This window comes from Lampetra planeri, chromosome 29, assembly GCF_965212315.1.
Source record: "Lampetra planeri chromosome 29, kcLamPlan1.2.h2, whole genome shotgun sequence".
NCBI lineage: Eukaryota > Metazoa > Chordata > Hyperoartia > Petromyzontiformes > Petromyzontidae > Lampetra > Lampetra planeri.
Window position 1 is genome coordinate 4,342,328 of NC_136135.1, and position 21,120 is coordinate 4,363,447.

The window sequence follows — 21,120 nt, forward strand, 5'->3', positions numbered from 1 at the left end:
AGAAATCTTTACCCCGAGCTCTCAATACTCTGATAGTGCGCTGTCTTTGAGTTGTACGCCTTTTAGCGTCATCTGGTCCAACACCAATGGAGACTAGGCTCTAAGAAAAGCTGTCTCGTGTGTGGACCAATCAACTTCAAGGACAATGCATATCATTATCATCATCAGAGTTGTTTCTTTTTGTTTGCATTTTGACTGCTTGTGTTGTGGTTATTGCAAACATGATGCCTTATGTAAAGGTGTCAGTTTTTGTACCAGTTGAAAGGGTAAAAACCTATTACTATATTTTGCCACTGGTAAAGGAGGTCACATCGTGCATGTTCTTTGTTTCGTGAAACATTGACTTGTGTTCATCTTAACCACACGAGAACCAAATACATTTATAAAATAGTTACTCTTCTTGGTTCTTTCGGTAAAGCCACGTAGAAGGGAAATAATAAAATAATAAAAATAAAACATAATGTAATAATATAATAAAATAATTATCTTATTTTATTATTTCCCTTCTACGTGACTTTACCGAAAGAACCAAGAAGATGAATCCCTGCAGTCACGAAAGCTTTAAATCCAAAAATAGTTACTGTGTGTGCCTAGAATTGACAAATACACCAAAGGAACTTGGGCACAGTGAGGGAATGCCTTTCCTCTGTAGGTGAATTCTTTATTTACGTGTTCAAGGGGACCAGTTGATCATTACAAATTCTTGTAAATCCTATCATTTATGTTTGCCCTCGCGTCAATGAACAGTGTGGATTATTTCCAGCCAGTTTAGCGCACGTAAATTGGAGATCAATGCGTTTTATACGCCACAAGTTCGTCACTAATAACTCAGAATTCGTGTGATATTTACAAAGTAGGTTCAGCTCACTGGAGGGTGTAATGAAATAAATATCTTGACTTGCACAGACAATGGAGTTGTGTAACCCCTTGGCAACTTTAACAGTTTCTTAATACCATATTATAGCTACTTCAGACAAAAAAACGTGGTCATGTTTATTCACTCACTCTGAGATGCTTCAGCATTTAAACACTAAATTAATGCAAATCCTTATCGGTCACTCGCATGTCACCAAACAAGAAGATTTTTTTAGATTTTAGCCATTTTTCCACGTGACCATTGTGTGAACGCATTTATTTTTTGAAAATATCATTTACAGGACAAACTTATGAGTGGTCATTTCAAAATGGCAACTAGTTGCGAATTGTATTATTGAGATCATGGGTCAAATTTTTTTAAGGCCTTATCTCGGTCAAAACATGGATATATGGTAATCTGGTATTTATATTTTTTGTTAAATGAAAATTTGTGATGACCCTGTGCCCCAGCAGTAATGTTGGTCTCCTTTACATTTGATTTAAAAGGCATACCTTTATAAAAACAGTGCTTTCGTAATCACTATTTCACCACCATCTGCCCACTAATTATTTACCTTGAAGCCAAAACTCTGAATTTCAATTCTTGACAGTGTACACAGAAAGGACCATCATGATACATTTTTATAGTTTGTGAATTTGTAGGCAGTTTTACTAATTAAGCCATGACTGCTGCATTAACAACGCCCCCATGAACATACTGTTGGTTAGTCATTCTACTGCTATGCTTTGTGCGTGTGCCTTTTACACAATCGCTTTATAAAGGTAATTAAAGGTGTAGCTCAGAAATGTATTGCTCACACCACCACTGATGGAAGGGCTTCTGCAGGAGAGTGCTCTAGAGATATTATTTTGTCCTAATTTTTCCACGCAAATCAGTTTCTTGCCTTAAGTCAGTGGTTCCTTAACTTGTGATGCGAGATGCCCTTCCTGGGGGTGCGAGACATGCCACATATTTTTAGAAACACCAATGAGGCACGGGCACATCAATACAACTACTTTGTTTAGTAAAACCCTCTTTATTTATTAACATTGTAAAACATTATAACGATTCAGAAACAAAGGGGTGCAAGGCTGCAGTAAATGTTAAAAACCACTGGTTTGAGAAAAAAAACCCTGAATCCTCTTCACACACTGCAAGTCCATTGTGGTGGCGTTACAAAACCAACTGAGCGTAGGCATGTTGGCCATTATTATTTTAAATAATTTTAGAGGAAATACATTTATCTTTTTTTTGGTGTTTACATTTCAACACTGGCATTCATATGATTTATGATGCCACTGGACGTCTTGACTGTTTCCATCACTTTTTCAACAGCACATAAGCACCCCCACGCAGTGCCTACAGATGATTGGCTTTAATCGGCTATTTTCTTGGGGTGCGGATGTGTTTTTTGCTTTATCTCATCAAGGAGCATGAGTCATATCAGAAATCTGATTCAGAACAAAGCCGTTCTGTTGATCTGCAAATCCACGAAATAGGATCCGAATTGGCCAGTCCGAGTAATCTAGCACACTTGAAGTCGGATTTTAGATCAGTCATGGACCAATGCAACTCTTTTTTGGCTGCAATCAAATTTATTTTCAATCATATCCAAATGTAGCAATGTCAAGTCGGTCTCCCAAACCCAAAGATGGGATATGAATCATAGATCATGCAATTTCCAACTATGGCTCAATCTGATGGTCCAGTCCTCGTGTTTGCTCTTGCAAGACCCCTCCCTAAGCCCCTCCATGTGTATTTTGGTTTGGCTAAATTTATCCTTGTCCTGCCTGGTTTTGAAATGTGCTTTAGACAAATGTTTACCTCCCGCAAAAACCTACAATGGATCATATTACCAAACGTTTAGGGGGGCGAGCACACGTGTGTGTGTGTGGGTGGAGTGACAAACGTTTAGGGATGCGGGCCGATGTCCAGGCAAAACAACCCCCTACCTCCTCGTAGTGCCGTATGGGCAACGCTGTCGTGCGCAGTGCTGTGGGGGGAGGGCCAATTCCGATTGGCCTTTTCCTCATGGCGTTTGTGACCACCACAGCGGCCAAAAGGGGGCTCTGGGCGGGTGCGAGGAGCTGGTAACCCCTCCACCTTGAATTAATTACCGCTAAACCACGACGGAAAAATTTAATTAACAAGCTTGTGTCAAAGGCCCCGGGGGGACAGGCGTCTATGACGTTTCCTAGCCAAACCCCATTTGGCGGAGCCAGGAGACTAAATCCTTATTCTTGGAGCTCCCCGAGAAACAACAAAAAACCACTACATGTGGCCACGTGGAATGTTCGAACGCTCACTGCGGAGAAGAGGCTGCCACTCTTCTGTCGGGAGCTGGACCGGTACCGCCTGGATCTCTGTGGTATTCAGGAGGTCCGGTGGACCAGCTCTGGCTCCTGCCACCATGAGGGGTGGACAGTCCTCTTCTCAGGGCAGGAGACTGCCAAACAACAGGGAGTTTCTCTTATTCTGAACAAAGGAATGAAGGGGGCATGGGAGCGTGGCGGTGAGGTGTGAGAAGCTGTAAGCCCCAGGCTACTTTGGGCTCAGCTTCCCATCAACCAGAGGTGAGGAGTGGTGGTCGTGGTTACTTATGCCCCCACTGAAGACGAACATCCGTGGAGGGATGCAGGCAAGGCCGATGAGTCAGATGCCTTCTATGACCTCCTGGCACAGGTGCTAGCTAAAGTGGCCCCTCAGGATAGAGTCATCTTGATGGGTGACTTCAATGCCCGAGTTGGTCATGATGCTGGCACCTGGTCTGGAGTGATTGGAAGGCATGGGCCAGATCAGCTCAATAACAAAGGCAGGAGGCTGCTAGATTTTTTTGCAGCCCATGGGCTTGTAATTACCAACACGCTGTTCCGGCATCGGCGCATCCACACAACATCATGGATGCATGCCGGGTCCAAGCAAGAACAATCTGCTGGACTACATAGTGACGAAACAGCGGATGCGGGCCCATGTCCTTGACACCAGGACCTACCGTGGAGCTGATCTGCCCACTGACCATCGACTTGTCATCTGTAAGATGCGCCTGCCATTCTTCCACTCCAGTGGTGGGTGTACACCCAGGACCCCATTCAAACCCTTAGTGGCATGGTCTCAGCTAACTGATGAAAGTTGCAAGCGAGAATTTAATCATCGCTTGCGGCTGGGATTGGCATCGTCCCCCACTCCTCCTGATGTCGAGGGGAAATTGGCGAGGTTTAGGACTGTGCGTTTGTGCACAGACTGCCCTCCATGACATCATAACAACAGCCTGGACCACTGGACGGGTTCTGCAGGACTGGAAGGATACCCTGGTGGTCCCCCTCTTTAAGAAAGGAGACCGCACAGACTGTAATAACTACAGGGGCATCTCACTCCTCAGTGTGCCGGGAAAGGTCCTGGCAAGGATTATTCAACATCGCCTTGCTAGGCACGCTGAGGAGAGGCTTGCGGAGCCCCAATGCGGTTTCAGGAAAGGGCGGTCCTGCACAGATGCCATATTTTCTGTCTGTCTGCTACAGCAGAGGTGTAGGGAATTCCAACAAGACCCATATCTCTGCTTTATTGACCTGGTCAAGGCCTATGCTACCATCAGTAGGCCTGGGCTCTGGTTAGTTCTTCGTGATTTCGGAGTCGCTGACCCTCTGCTCACAATCATTTAGGACCTTCATGATGGTGAGCGGGCCTGGGTAAAACTACGTGGTCGGGAGTTGGAACCATTCCCTGTACACCTTGGGGTGCGACAGGGATGTCCTCTGGCTCCCACATTATTTAACATCTATTTATACCACGTAGTTCGTGAAACCTTCAATAGCTGTACCGGGGGAATTTCCATCTGGTACAGATACAATGGGAGGCTGATCGATGCCCGGGTGCAGTCAAGGGATGGCTCCCTATTGCTCAACCATGTTACGTATGCCGATGATCTGGTAATTGCTGCTCACTCAGAGGAGGAGTTGGAGATGCTGCTGTTGAACCTGGAGCTTGCCACTAAGAGGTGGGGCCTTACCATCAGCCCCACCAAAACTAAGCACCTGCCTGGGTATTTTGTACCATCGGACACTCCACCCCCACAACTCCCAATTGGTGATAGGGCAGTTGTGGATAGAGTGGAGAGTTTCCCATACCTAGGCAGTGTGCTCATGACCGGCTCCGGTTGAACAGCAGAGATCTCACTCCGAATCAGTTGAGCGGCATTATCTTTTCATCGGTTGCGTAACGCTGTGTGGAAGCTACCTGGTCTGTCGCTCCGCACGAAGCTTCAGGTCTTCTCGGCCATGGTCATTCCCTCCCTTCTCTACGCTTGCGAAACGTGGACCCCCCTAATGGAACATCTTCGCCGGTTATAAATATTTAGGCTGGCCTGCCTACGATCCTTCCTGGGTTTAACCAGGCTTGATTGTGTGAGGAGCTCACAAATCCTTGAAAGATCTGGACAAAGTCCCATCGGTGAGCTCGTTCGGCAGGCAAGGCTGCGTTGGCTGGGCCATGGAGCCCGCATGCCCAGCCACCGCATGCCTAAACAGCTTTTGTTCGGCCGGATCGAGGGGGCGAAACGGGCGCGGTACGGGCTAGAGAAGAGATGGAGTGATGGGGTACAGGAGGATGTAGAGCTGAGTGAACTTGTCGATGACTGGTACCAGCGGTGGCAAGATCGGCCTCTGTGGAGGAGGCTCGTGAAGGACACGAGTTGGCAGTTGGAGGCAGTCGCCCTCCAACAACAACGGAGGGCGTAGGAGCGACACTCACAACAATGAGCGGAGCACCGGGTGGCTAAAGCACAGCAAGTTGACACAGTAGGGGGCAAAGGTGGTGCATCAGCCAGTCGTCTCAGTTGACCTGTGGCATCTAGGTCTGCGCCGTGACCTGCCAGCGAGCGTTCGACACTTCACGTGGCATCAAGGTGCACATTGCCCGGCACAAGCGTCGCGGTGACGTCACCGCGATTTAGTGGCGAATGGCGGTTGTTGGTTGTTGCAATGGCACAATGCCTTGAAAGCAAAGGTTGTGGTGATTCAAGGGGGGAGTTGTGAAACTCCCGCACCCACACTGCATTGCGAGGTGGCCGGGAGATAGCGGTGCAGAACAGTGATTGACGGATCTACGTACGTGGCCAAGCTTTGAGGAGTTTACTTACTCGCAAATGTGGGGTCTGTCAGGGTCACTCGATTTTTGCTGCTCACGCAAAATGTTACCCAACGAAATTGACCACTCATTCCTGTGCATGAGCCTTTTGGAACAAAAAAAAAGCATTGTCTTGTAAGTGGGTGCGAGTGTGCTGTTGCGATCTGCAATTGATGGCCTTAATCTAAGTTGTCTTGTGGTTGTTGTTGTTTGACTTGCATCCCACTGGGATATTTGCACAGCGTTGGTGTACGGTGATTTTTCTGCAATATTTGGCTGTCTTTTCTTGGATTTTCTGTTTGCACATAGTCACTTTAAGATGTTTTCTTGTTCATGTTTTTGTTTATTGTTTGTTGCGGTTGCACCCGATTCAAGAGCCGAATGGCTCACAGGGCTATACCTAATAAATGAACTTTGAACTTTGAAACTGCGGTGGTTGGGTTGAAATAGTCCGGCAAAAGCGAGTAGTCAGCGTGGCAGGACTAGATGCTGCAATGTTGTCAAGCATCACATCGTGTGGCTCCTGCCCCTTGCTTTCGTGTGCAGGTACCGTACCTGGGCTTCTGTGCCTGTCAAGAGCTGGAGGAGGCGGGCATCTGGCAAATGGTGGACCCACCCATACTGCCCCTCACGCATGGCCCAAACCCGGCCTTCTGTTGGCGCGAGGCCCTCTGTGAGGACTGAAATCATCCGGGAAAACACAATTCATTAATATTTATTATTGTTATTATTTTATATTGAACGACGAAAAGTATAATAATGTATAATTCCCCTCGTCTCTCTGCTATCACCGAACATATGTGTGTCAAACATAAATCCCCACCCCATCCCCCACAATAATAAAGGTTGTGGCCAGTCGAGAGGGGATTTTTAAAAATGTAACAATCTCATGGGAAATAAAGCAGCGTGTACTAAATGCAGTGCGCCACACTTGCGCCACTATTAGATTGCGATGTCACACTCGTTTATAGATAGGGGGGGTCCTTACAAGTTTTGTAAATTAATTTATTATTTTTAACACATATATATATACGCGTGAGGTTGCTTGGTATCGAAATTCTCTCTCGATCGCCCACGGAAAGGGCTCCCTGTTCATGGTACTAAATACCAACAAATGTGATGTTTCTTCCAAAAGAAAGTGGAAGAAATTGCCGGGGGGATAGCCTTCTCCATCGTTGGGAGAACTTAACGTTATTGTCACCTCACTTTTGTTGGAGGGGAACACATTAATGATGCTCGCAATTCCTTAAAAAAGCATTGAATGTTACGACGCTGTATCGATTTTCCCAATGTTGAAGGAGAGAATGAGAGAGATTGTACGGTTTAAGGCAGGTACTGGTGTTAGTGTGTCGTGTGGGAGATATATTTTGTCTTGGAAACTTAATCAACATTGAGTTTACCTCGTTGCTAATCACAGGCAGGAATTTTTTTGTTGTTGTCACGGTTTACTTTCCTCGATCGGTAACAGGCGTACAGCGGTCTACAGCGGGGTCCCCTTCTCGTGGTGTCTTCTATATACTTGCATGGTGGTCTTTGTAGATGTTGTCTGTGTGCTTGTTCCTACCACATACATTTACGATGGCAATCACAATTGAGTTACCAAAAGTGAATATTTAAATCTAATATAGTATTCACATTATATGAACATTTACATCCAAAAAGTTAAAGGCACTCCTTTTTTTTTTACTTTTGTTGTTATTGATTACATTATATTTTTATAGCACTTAACGAAGCTGCAGCATACATGTGTTTCGGTGTCGCGACAGCGAAGTGACATTTGAGGTTTGTATTACGCAGGCATCTGCAACCTGCGTTTGTCCATTCGGATATTGATGTACGTCACATTACAGTGTACTCTGCACAGGCAAACGCGCGCGGGGCATACGCCGCTGTGGTTACATGCGTTCCCGTATCCGCCAATGTCCGGCATATATCCGGGGATATATTTTAGCGGTGGGCGAGCGGATCCATGTTTAGGCACCACAAGCCTCCGAACAACTTGACCGCGTTCGTGCAGCGTTGATCCACTTGTTGTGCAGTCGTTACCGCGTGTTCATCGTTGTACAGGGAGGGACCCTCTGCTACCAACTCGGCTTACACAGGGCTAGGGTTGCAGTGTCTCCATTATGCATATGCATGACAGCAGAGGCCAAACACGATACACGCGGATTCCTTCCCCTTTGCGATGTTCAGTCACCGCGTCCCGGCGTAATCGATGCTCGCTGCTACATCCACGAAATGACACACGTGACCGTCGCGCTCTACAATAGCGCCACCAATTCAAACCGTCGCATTGTCTGAAAGTATTTCCGTGCTTGGCGGTTGGGAACGGCTAGCCGATTGTAACTCTGTGAGCTGCACAGGCAATTCTCTGTCACCCATGTGTCCCTGTCAGACACCTTCTCTTTGGTACGTGAAGATTTCAGCCGACCTGCTGCGTGTCACCTACCCGGTTAATCCTTCCCTTTGATTATGACGCGGAATGCGGAGCTCTACACGCGCAGCAAGGGCGCTCTTTTCCATCATTCAGCATCGAGGATCACATCGCTGCTGTGGCTCGCGAAATGAAGCAGTCAAACCTCCTGAGTGCTTGCGGAAAGGTGTGGCTATATTAAATAATGTGGTGATAATAATGGGAATTTTAATTATTGGTTCTTTCGGTGAAGTCATGTAGAAAGGAAATAATAAAAAATACAACATACTAAAATATTGTATTATGTCTGGCAGGGACTCATGGGTGACTTAATAAAAATAAAACATAAAATATTTTATGATGTTTCATTTTTATTATTTTATTATTTCCCTTCTACGTGATTTTACCGAAAGAACCAAAAGATAATAAAATATTTTATTATGGTTTATTTTTATTGTTTTATTATTTCCCTTCTACGTGACTTTACCGAAAGAACCAAGAATATGAATCCCTGCGGTCACGAAAGCTTTAAATGGAAATTTAATGGGAATTATGTTTACTTATTGGACTTGATAATGGCTCACTAATAACATAATAATGTACAGTCCTTTAGCAATCAACTGACAAATGATGGGCTGCCCATGCCTTCAGTTGGGGTTGGTTGACCATATTTCACCCGTGCTGGTGAGTATATAAATCGGTAATTGCTTTAGGGGGCCAGAGACCGGTTCAAATATCACTCGCTACTGATGTTAGCTGGAATCGAACTCAGGTTTACCGAGCTCACGGTGCAGCGCGCTTACCACCGCACTCGCCCCATATTGGAATTTGGAATAGACACACCTCCTCCCCCCAGCACTGGAAGTCTGCCATATAAATTTAAACAGTCAGGCAGGTTGACAAAATAGTCAGGTGGAGATGTGGTTAACCCTGATTACTGGTAATGCTCGTATGCGCTTTTGTTTCGGGCGCACAGAATTGCCATTCTTGTGAAGGGTGCGCCACTGGGTAGGGCTTTGGAGCAGTGTGCTGCTTCCAGGGTGGAATGTGTCGGCAGATTTGACTCCGCGTTTAGTGCTTGTCCGTAGCATTATCCTGCAGGAGAGAGGAGGGACCCGATGCAATATAGGAATTCAAGTGCAGGCTAAATGCAGTTGCCAGGTCACGCTGCTAGCCGCGCAGAATTTGCGTAACTTTAACACGTTGCCTTTAATCATCGGGGTTTTGATGCCGCCTTTAATATGAATGGCGAGAGAGGCTGAAGCAAGTTCTTTGGGGACGGCGACAAACAAATGTGGTACGAAATGACCGAGCAGATTAGACGGCGGTGGGGGGGGGGGTGACCCCCTGGAATTGAACCCTCTGATGTACAGGGTGGTGGTCCAGATGTCTTGTGACCCCCCCCCCCCCCCCCATTTTATTGACGCGCTAATAAAAACTTTCCCCTTTGCATATGAATTTCTGTTTTAAATGCAGCTTGTACTTTCTTGGAAGTTATTGGAGGGGGGGGGGGCTCACAAGACATCTGGACCGCCCTGTAAAAATACTACGGGTGGCAGTTGTAGCACTTGGGGAATGCGGGGCCGTGTACATCATTCAGCGCCCCCTCTTAAGAAGTTAAAAACCCCTTTTCAGTGGGGAAACAACCAAAATACATTTGGAAGGTTTTAATCTTCGCGAGCGACACGTACTCGATTGACCAACTTACGATTGATTTTAAAGGGTAAAAAAAAAATAAGGAGCACGAAACGAAGCGAAACCTTTGACAATGTTTAATTGTGCTAAGTTGTCGGTCACGTTTACATGCCAATGCAAATTAAAGTGTGGAAAAAATCGCATCCACTTTCTCCAATGTTAAACTCGGGCTGAGCAAATGTCCGGTCGTGTTTGTTGGAATCGCAAGCTCTTTACTGTTTGAAAAATGCATTCTGGCGTGCATTGTCGCACAACTATTTTGTCATTTCACAAGTCACATATTTCCATAACGTCCTTAAATATTGGCATGTATTTTCTCGTTCGCGCATCTTCGGTATGGTGTTCAAATGTCCGGCCCATCTGTCGTTTTGTTACAAAGATAAAAAAAACAAAAAAAAACCGTTCCCCCTGTGAACTAAACTTGCTTTGCCAAAATATCGTTACAAACCATCGCCGGGCTTTGAGCTATAGACATATTCCACTAATCTACGCTGTGTCGTGTCGTGTCCTGTTTGTGGTCATCCGAAACTACTCGCGGATTCGTGAAGCAGGATTGTAATCTAGCGCACTGTGTGCTTTATGCAAAAATTAATCCTTCAAAGCAATTCATCAAATACAGGTATATATTTAAAAAAAGAAGTATAAGTTTGTGTAAAAGTTAAACAATTATATATGTGTACTTTGCACCAATGAATTAAAGTATATTAACATGTGGACGAGCATTTATACGATTACTTTCGTTTTCGGAGGTTTTTTTTTACGTATAATGTACGCACATAATATGCACAACGAACCCCATATTTTGTTGTCATGATTTTAAAATGTTTTGTTTGAAATCTTTACTTGCACTGGGGATTGTGTTGAATATCGTGTGTTCATTATAAATTATTTTTTTTGCTCAGAAATGTCCCCTGTTCACGTTGACATCGACGGACGCAAGGGAGGCAAAGCCAAGCCTTGTGCGCGCACCTTGTCCCAGGATTGCGGTGTCGTTCATTCCGACACATTTGTCCAAACGGGGGTGGGGGAATGTACGAGTTACCTTTTCCGCGAAAATTCGTGCAATCCGTGAATTCAAAGCAGGTATAAGTGTTTCAGGAAATAAAAAATTCTACGAGACAAAAAAAAGGTATTCTCGTGTTTAACGATTTGACGACGACATTAAAATCATGATTCTGCGCAAAGGGCCCTCTCTTGTTTTCTTCGTTAGTTGGTGCAACATCAAAGACGTTTCCACGTGCAAATATTTGTTTTAGCAAATATATGGAGGGGGGGGGGAGGGCGTCATAATGTTTGGCATGCCTGGTCGAGTAATTGATCGATCATGGTCAGCGATCGGCAACCAAAATAACAAGAAGAGACATTTTTGTTCGAATTCGGTACAAAAAAGACCCCTCAATATTTCAAGAGCTGCATTGCACTTCGTGGTGAATGCGAGAGACGGTGGTTTCCTTAATACATGACGGGTCACGAAGCGGCAGCGGAGCCGCAGGGTGCTGACTTCCCTGGTCACGTTGAAGGCATTTGTTGTGTTGCCCCCCCCCCCCCCCATCTGTGGAACTCCCCTATGTCTTGGAGACCAGGCTCTCGCATCGTCTAAAATCCTATCCGTTTAAAACTGTGTTTCCGGGTGAGTTTTGTTCCTCTTCCGTTCTTATTGTGTTACCTTTCTTCTCCATATTCGTGGCGTCCAGATACTCATTTTGCGAAAGGCGCCGTATAAGTTAACATTTATTTTATTATTATTTTTAATTTGTCACGGCAGAACTCTCGGCCCCCACTACCGGTGACAATTACTATTATAATGAGAATTGAACAAGCAAGGCAAGCATTTATTAAATGGAAAACACTCCTTGCAGACCGCAACTTGAGTACATCACTGAAACTGCGCACACTGAAATGCTACATCTGGTCAATTTTGCTGTACGGAGTAGAGACGTGGACACTGACAACAACAGCAACAAAAAGGCTCGAAGCTTTCGAGATGTGGCTGTATCGAAGAATGCTGAAAATCCCATGGACAGCCAAAACCACCAATACACAAGTTCTGCAAGATATGGGCACTGACAGGCAACTGCTGAAGACCATCATTAGCAGGAAGTGTTACTACCTAGGCCACATTGCCCGAAACGACCACAAATACCAGCTAATAAAGCAAATCCTGGAAGGAAAAATCGAAGGGAAAAAACGACCAGGACGGCCAAAAACGACATGGCTCAGTAACATCAAAACATGGCCACAATTAACAGCAGCACAAACTCTACACGCCGTGCTAGACCGGGACCAATATCATCGTGAAGTGGCACACGCCGTTAGGCAGCACTAAAGAAGAAGAAGAATGAGCCAAGAATGTGTGATTGTGTGTAACGCGTGTGACGTCACTCCACATGCTGCACCCCCGTCATGAATATTCATGAGCGGATGGATTTTTACACTCGTGCAGAAGAAGGTAGAGCGGATTTTTTTTCGCAAATTCGCTTTAAGTTTCACGTTCTTTATTGAAAGTGAGTCTTAATAAATCAGTCTACGCAGCAACAAAGTGGATTTGGTGTCTTTATTTCTTCAGCACTATGGGACCAAAGACAAGTCTAATTTATGCTTCTACATTTTGGAAAAATTGACATTTCTCGGTGATTTTTCAGATATTGTATCGAATTCCAATTTATTTCAACCCCAGCGACCGATAGCAGAAGAGAATAAAGTATCAGAGCAGTGAAATTGAACAAATTGAAGGTCAGTTATATGCAGTGCTACAGTGAAATGCAGTGAAGTGTTTGATGACATACTTTAGTGCAGGTTTCACTGCCATGAAATTTACACGAGATACAATTATACTCTGCTAAATCTTTTCATAAATATTACAGCTGCCGTTTTAGGACGGGCAAAGAAGCTAGTATGATATAACTTCGCTGGTCTTTATCTCTGGCTGGGTGGTGTTGTGGAAAGTGCTTACCGTGAATGGGAGACAGCATGGGAACACGTGGTGTTTTGTGAGCTTGGCCTGCTCGTCGACCAATCCATGGTAGCATCGCAATTGGATTTTCTAATCGATCTGTGCGGAGTTTTGAGAGTTTCCTCTTCATGTGTTTGGTTTTCTCCCGCTACTCCGGTCTCCTCCTATGTGCCACTCATATAGTTAATAGAATTGCTCCAATATGAATATATTGTATATTCTTATTCAATCAATTGAATTAGCCAAACATCCCAATGTACGTTTGGATGTTGAATTTATTTCGCATCGTACATAGCCAACCGTGTTAATCGGAGGTGCGGGGGGGGGAACAATAAACTAAACACAGAAAACACTGGTATTTCAATCTAGAAAATGCAGGATGCTATATTGGACAGACAGGGCGTAACGTTAGTGTAAGACTAAAAGAACACCAGAGAAATATTAAACTATCGCAAACACAACTGTCGGCAGTGGCAGAACATGCTTGTCAACAGGGACACTCAATTGATTTTGACAACGTTGAAGTGTTGTGTAAAACTAGTTACTACTGGCAAAGACTAATTAGAGAATCCATTGAGATTGAGAGAAACAGAAATAACTTTAATCGCTCAGACAGCTACAGGCTTAGTGCGGCCTGGAAGCGTATTATTAAATAAGATGCATTACAATTCCTTATAAGGGAAACAAGCACTAACTGATTATTAATGTAGCATAATCACAATAGAACACATTCCAAATGATTACTAATCTACAACTCGCATCGTAACAATAGCCTTATTACTAATCAAGTATATAATTACAATAACCCCCCCCCTCAAATCTTTGCACCTGATGAGTTAATGAGTTAATGATGACGTCACCCTGCTGCTGCTCTATATAAGAACGGGAGACACAGCAGAGCCTCACCATTCTGGCGAATTGCCCGATGATGCTGGATGCAATTACCAGCGAAACGTCGTACTCAAATTGTAAATGTTGTGGTTTCACGCTTCAACACACCGGTGGGCTAAAGCAGTGAACTATTTGTCTTTTGTCAACGTGACACTTTTTTTTTTACTGATTGGCCGTGTCGGGTGGTGGAGGGTTACGACACATTTATAAATAACGCGATCTAAACCCAAAAATCGTTGATTATGAACAATATTGGTCGCGAAAGCCTACGTGTTAAACTGAGGATCTCTCTTGATTCAAGTTTTTTTTCTAGTTAATTACAGGGAATTGGTATTAATACTTGCAGGTCATGTTGTGAATTGCATTGCAATCAGGTGTCCGTATCGACTGCCATGGTTTGTGTTCGGCCATGAGCTTCGTGGAAGATCAAACCCCCAGGGATCTTCTGCGTTGCATCTATCACGACAATATCTTTGCTTGCGACTTCTTTTGAACTCCATTCAGCTCTCCAAGCTTAATCGAGGTTTAACTCGCATCTTCTTGGTTCTTTCAAGAAGATGAATCCCTGCAGTCACGAAAGCTTTAAATCGAAATTTAACTCGCATCATTGAAGATTAAGTGCATGGGTTAAAAAAATTAACCCGTAAAAACAAAGTTTTTCACTATAAATCCTTTATATGCGTGGCATCGGTTTTATTTTATTATTCATTTCTGTTTTTCTTGAGTAAGAGTTTCATTTTTATCACATTGGTATTTTTTATTGAATTTGAAAAAAAAAATCCTAAAAAGTGGAAAATTTAGGAAAAATGTTTTCACGAAAATAAATCGTCACGCACAACGAGTCTGTGTGCAAAATGTCAGCTCGATTGGATCACGGGAAGTGGGTTAAAAAACGACCGAAAGATTTGCACGGTCGCAAGCGCGCAAGCAAGCAAGCAAGTGAACTTAATATAAATGATTTAAAAAGGGGCTTTGCGTGACTTCAAGTTGTCGTGGGTGTTTAATTTGACTTTATATCCACCTCCACCACAGGTAAAACATGCAATTACACTTGTAAAGTAACGCTTACACGAGATGTAAATGCCAGAAAAGTAATTGCAAGTACATCGTAGATGGTCACGCCTCTAAGTCAAAATTACTCAATTCAAGGCAATCTCCGGGCCCATTAAATACATCAATCGAGTCAAGGCCGTAGCCATGGAGTCAACATTGGGGAGGACCAAATCTTCCAGGGAGTCTGGGGGTCCCCCCCCCCAGAAAAAAATCTAAATTTGAAACGATTTTCCTTCCATTTCCTGCCTACAATATTAAAAAATTCACTAACTCAGGGGATGGACTTTTTATGTATTTTTTACAATGTCTAATAGTGCATTGTATTACGTTGCTCTGTTTTTTTAACCTTTTCTTGTTTCATTGCATGTAATGGCAGAGATTAGGGATTCATAAAGTACAACCATAACCACAATCATATAAACAGAAATCTATTTTATAGCAATATATTGGAGAGGACATTTTTTGCATATTTGATTATTGGGGGGGGATTTGTCCCAATATATATTATAATAGGGCCTTGCATAGAGTGAAGGTTCACATGTAAGTTGATTCTGGACTTGACTATAGTTTAAAGCGTTTTGAAACATGTTTTATTTTCAAAATGGAAATATGGTTTTGGGGGAGGGGGCAGAGCTTCGTGACGTCATATTTGAGGGGGGGTCTGACTTTTTGTGACGCCGTGTGACGAAGGGTGGGGGGGTCAAAAATCGTCCAAAATGGCGTGACGTCATTTATGGACGGCCCCTTATGAGTGAAACGGCTTCCTGAGCGGCTGTTTTTGTTTTTACCTCATCGTATTGCGATTGAGAACCTTGATCCACCACGAATATTCAGGCCAATGTGCAAGTGATCATCGATTATCCGGCCGTCCCCAGCTGATCCGGTGAAACCGGCACCACCGCACCACAGGCTGCAACCAGTTCGTTCTAGATTTGAAGCTTTCGTGACTGCAAGGATTCATACTCTTAGGTTTTTTCGGTAAAGTCACGTAGGTAAAAAAATTTAAATTAATAAAAAATAAAATAAAAATCACGACGTTTCGGAGGCAACACAAGTTTCCGTCATCAGGTGGGACCGTCACAGCCAGATTTGCTGCAGCAAAAAACGTCGTGATTTTATTTTTATTAATTTTAATTTCATTTTTTTACCTACGTGACTTTACCGAAAGAACTAAGAGTATATGCAACCAGTTCGGCCATCGGCACTTCGTGCGTGACAGAAAAAAATAGCGATGGTTGATTTCAGTGTTAAATATTACATACGGTACATTATATACTACATACAACTTTAAAAAATGAAAACGCTGCACGTGTATACATTGTTCCGTGCAGAATCTTCGAGATTTTGAGTGGTAAGTACGGTACAGTAAATAGACTTAACTTTTTGTTCAAGTAGGATATTTAATTTTCGTCTATTTGTATCTTTATTTATGCCAAATTTATATCGTAAACAAATTGAAAACACTAAAAAAGCACGTAATACCTAACATGGCATGCAAAAATGAGCATTTTAAAAAAATGATTTAGTGATTATCCGGCGTTTTTGAAAATCCGGCCAGCCTCCCCCTCCCGAAGCCGCCCAATAATCGATTATCTACCTATATTGATAATCGATTATTAACCTATGTTGATAATTAACCGTATATTGATAATCGATTATCAACCTTGATAATCGATTATCAACATACGGTTGATTGTCAATATACGGTAGATAATCGATTATCAACATACGGTTGATAATAGATTATCTACCGTATATTGACAATTCAATGATTTAGCTTTACACGAAACTCGTTTCTTTCTTCCCATGTATTATTTAGGAACGAGCCTTTTGCCCGTCCAACATACGCGTGTGTTGCAGTAAATCTGAAACTTGCAAGCGAAGAGCAGACCGGGACGTGATATTTATTGCATACATTCGTGTGCAATTAGCAGAGGTGTGGACTCGAGTCATGTGACTTGGACTCGAGTCAGACTCGAGTCATGAATTTGATGACTTGCGACTCGACTTGGACTTGCATAACAATGACTTTGTCCCACCTCTGGCAATTAGTAAGGGCGCGGTGACACAGACCTATTTCATTTAAAGGTTATAATCCCTTGTTCATCATGACGTTCATGAGAGGGGGGAGGGTCTATGTGGAGGACGTCACCCGCTCATGATTATTAATGAGGGGGGCTGGTCGACGTGGAGTGACGTCACGAGCGTTAAGGACACTCCTTGGTGATTATAGTCGGTATAACGACACCACGCACGGGCATTGCGCGAAACAGTTTTGTTTTATAAGCCACGCTTTCATCTTCTTGGTTCTTTCGGTAAAGTCACGTAGAATGGAAGTAATAAAATAATAAAAATAAAACATAATTAAATAATTCTCTCGACGTTTTATTATGTTTTATTTTTTTTATTTTATTACTTCCCTTCTACGTGACTTTACCGAAAGAACCAAGAAGATGAATCCCTGCAATCTCGAAAGCTTTAAATCGAAATTTAACCACGCTTTCATCTCGGAATCTGCGGTGCACCGCGCCCCACCCCCACCCCCCATCCCCTCCACCCTGCACACACGAAAACCAGCGCTCGCAGTATGTTTTACCTTGATGTGTGTGCCATTATGAGTTAGTCTCACTGTAAACATAAGATAATATACAATCGTAAGCTTTCATCTTTTTTTATGGCCAGCCATCGAGCAAAGACGCCCCCATTGCATTGCGCGCTTTCAGATGGCGCCTCTGCGGTCGTCTGGAACGTTCTTCCTTACGACATTAGGAAGCCGCTACGCACTTTTAAATCTAGATTGAAAATTCATTTCTTTTGCACTGCTTTTTGTGTTTAGTCCGTCGTCCTTTCCCCGCACCTCCGATTAGCACGGGGCTACGTACGGTGCGAAAGAAGTTCAACAAACATCATTGCCTCATCATTTTCACAGGACGCTAAATTACTGACAACATGTGCTTTATACGCATCCTAGATTGGAATGTTGGAACGATTAAATTACCAATCCCCAGCGTACGTAAAAGTAAAAACTGCAGTTGAATAACTTTTATAAAATATACTTTTTTGTACTGGATGTACTGCGAAGAACAAAATGCGAAACATGAAATGACCAAGTTATTATTATTATTATAAAATTGTTATCGGGATTATCGTCAGGTCTCGAAAATGATCACCTCTTGAAAAATCGTGACGAATGATATCGCGGGCAGCACGATTGGAAATACAATTTTCAGGCGTGTGTCATAAATATAACACGTAACCTTGGCATTTGGGTTCACATGGTTTTATAGACGTCATCAGCCTTGCGTCACTGTTATCCCTCTTGCCATTCCTGTTAGGTAACGCTGGTTTTACTCACTCACCTTCAACTCACAATTGCTACGGCTGCGATCTGCTGAGTAACCCGGCCCTAAGACGAGGAAGGGTTACGTTTAGGGTGACCGTGACGATATTACAGCAGCAGGGATGACCGTGTGCCGAGTAGGTGACTCATTTTTTTTCTCAGCCCTCTCTTGCTCGTGACGCACCACTCTGACCCCCCCCCACCCCCAATTTTTATGTCAATTCCACAGCCGGATGAGGACCACTCCCCCCACCCCTTTAATGTGCCGCGTGGGTGGGGGGGGGCATTTGGTCAGTGCAAGTTGGTGAAGGCAGGGAGAAACAGATGTGAGATCATAGAGGTATAGTCCAACAATTGATTTTTTCTACACTGCTCTCTTGGCCAATAACGTATTTCCCCGCATGAGCCTGTAACGCATGTTTTAAGCGTGTTGGTCACCCACCCAGAAAATACCCAGGGTCAAAAGTAGAGATCTGATGAGATTGTGTACCATTGTGTACATACAGCATGTTGTCATAAGCATACAATTCCCCGCCTCTGAACGAGGGCTTCCCCCATTTTCTTCCACTCCCTCCTGCCCCTGAGTTGCTGCTGCCCAGTAGCGACCTCTGAACTCTGTGCAGTCGTCTCACTGCTGCTGTCTATTACACCGTCTTCCTCTGCGTGTTAACTAATCTTTTTTAGAACTGCTCTTTGCGTTTCGTTTGTTGTCCTTCGCCCGCATCTCCGATTAGCACGGTGGACCACGTACGGTTCTTTTTCTGGAGCACTTTGCTGTTTTATCCTGGATGTTTCTGTTGCGCGTCGTCACTTTAAGATGTTTTCTTGTTCACGTTTTTGTTTGTTGCGGTTGCACCCGAGTCAAGAGCCGCATGGCTTACAGGGCTATTCCTAATAAATGAAACTGAAATTAAACTGAAAAATTGTCTCCACTCCGAAGTAGATTTTAATCCGTGATCTTCCACCCCGTGTTTTCATGACATGTCCTGAAAATGTCACCTTGATTTCCTGTGCTTTAGCAACGGCATTGGGGACCTCTGTCTTTTTTCGTTGTCTTAATTCCTTCAGCTGTCTAATCAAGTAGCAAAGTTGGCTGCGCGCATCCGATTAGCGCGGTAGGCTACGCACGGAGCGAAATAAGTCCAACGTAGGTTTAGACTTTAAAGCTTTCGTGACTGCAGGAATTCATATTCTTGGTTCTTTCGGCAAAGTCACGTAGATAGAAAACAAAAATCTAAATTGAAAGCAAAAAACCCACGACGTTTCGATCGCAACACGAGCGGTCTTATTCAGGTTGAGAGAAAAAAGAAGACCGTTTGTGTTGCGATCGAAACGTCGTGGGTTTTTTGCTTTCAATTTTCATTTTGTTTTCTATCTACGTGACTTTGCCGAAAGAACCAAGAATATGAAGTCCAACGTACATAGATACATACATCAACTTACTACTAATTTACGTCATGTACAACGTCTGCTCACCTGACGAGGCACATCCCTTCTTTAAGTTTTAGATATCACGGGAGACTTTCAATCATCCGATTTTTAAGAGTAGAGATTCAGTATTTTGAAGTAAGTACTCACTATAAACAGGACACGTTATACCTAGCATGTGACAGTGAGCCAAAAGTGTGTTCTCCTATCCTGAATAATAATGTTTCTGCTAATTATAGCCCCAAATAGCATTCACCATTTCCATTCATACTCTTTGGTTCTTTCGGTAAAGTCACTTAGGCATAAAATAAAATGAATTAAATTACGACGGTTCGACTGCAACACAAGCAATCATCATCAGGTGAGAAACCCACAGCAAGAAAATTTTTTTTTCTGAAGTGGGAGAGAGATGCCGTAGTCAGCAAAAAACATTTCTTGCTGTGGGTTTTCTCACCTGATGGTGATTGCTTGTGTTGCAGTCGAAACGTCGTGATTTATTGTATTTTCTAACTACTTGACTTTACCGAAAAAAACAAAGAGTACGGATCCCTGCAGTCACGAAAACTTCAAATCTAGATTAATTGCCATTCAATTTCCTACACAAACGATTGTAGAACTTCTTCTTCCCAGCGTTGTTCCCGCTGTGGCGCAGGGTCCGCTTTTCGGCATTGTCTTCTCCATTTGGCTCGGTCCAGGGCATCTTCAGGGGATGCGTTGACCGTCTTCATGTCTTCCTTTATTCGATCCATCCATCGCTTCTTCGGACGTCCGCGTGGACGGCGGCCCTCTGGCTCAATACGCAAGGCAGTCTTGGTCACTGATTACTCTTCACTTCGCATCACGTGGCCGTACCACCGAAGCCTTGCCTCAAGCATCTTGTCCGCAATGGGGGCCACACCAAGTCGCTTCCGAACGTCTTCGTTCATGACACGATCCCATCGAGTGAGCCCGAGGCTCCATCTGAGCATCCTCATCTCCATGGTGTGGAGAGCTTGTTCGTGTACAGTTGTGGCTGGCCAGCACTCGGATCCATAGAGTGCCACCGGTCGGACGATGGTCTTGTATATTTTTCCCTTCAGCCTATCCGGCATTTTCCGATCACAGAGGACTCCGGTGACTTGCCTCCATTTCATCCACGCCGCATTGACTCGTGACCTCACATCAGTCGTGATGCTACCATCTGAGCTGATGGTGGAGCCCAGGTACTTAAAGTTCGTCACTTTCTTCAGATCTTCTCCGTCAATACTGATGGTGCCGTCGGTTTGGGGGCCACACTCCATATACTCCGTCTTTTTGATGTTGAACCACATCCCGTTTTCGTCCAAACGTTCCTTCCACAGGCGCGTTTGTCTTTCCACTCGTCCTCTCTC

General features: G+C 43.9%; 1 protein-coding gene across 3 annotated transcripts in view; it reads left to right on the forward strand.

Moving 5' to 3' along the window:
* Positions 1-11,269, forward strand: part of UBASH3B (ubiquitin associated and SH3 domain containing B) — a 108,662-nt gene extending 97,393 nt beyond the window's left edge. For all 3 annotated transcript variants that reach the window (XM_078608136.1, XM_078608137.1, XM_078608138.1), the window contains one exon: positions 6,524-11,269. In XM_078608136.1, coding sequence (XP_078464262.1) covers positions 6,524-6,661 — 138 coding nt within the window. In that variant the 3' untranslated portion in view covers positions 6,662-11,269. The remainder of the gene's footprint in view (positions 1-6,523) is intronic.
* Positions 11,270-21,120: the final 9,851 nt, after the last annotated feature.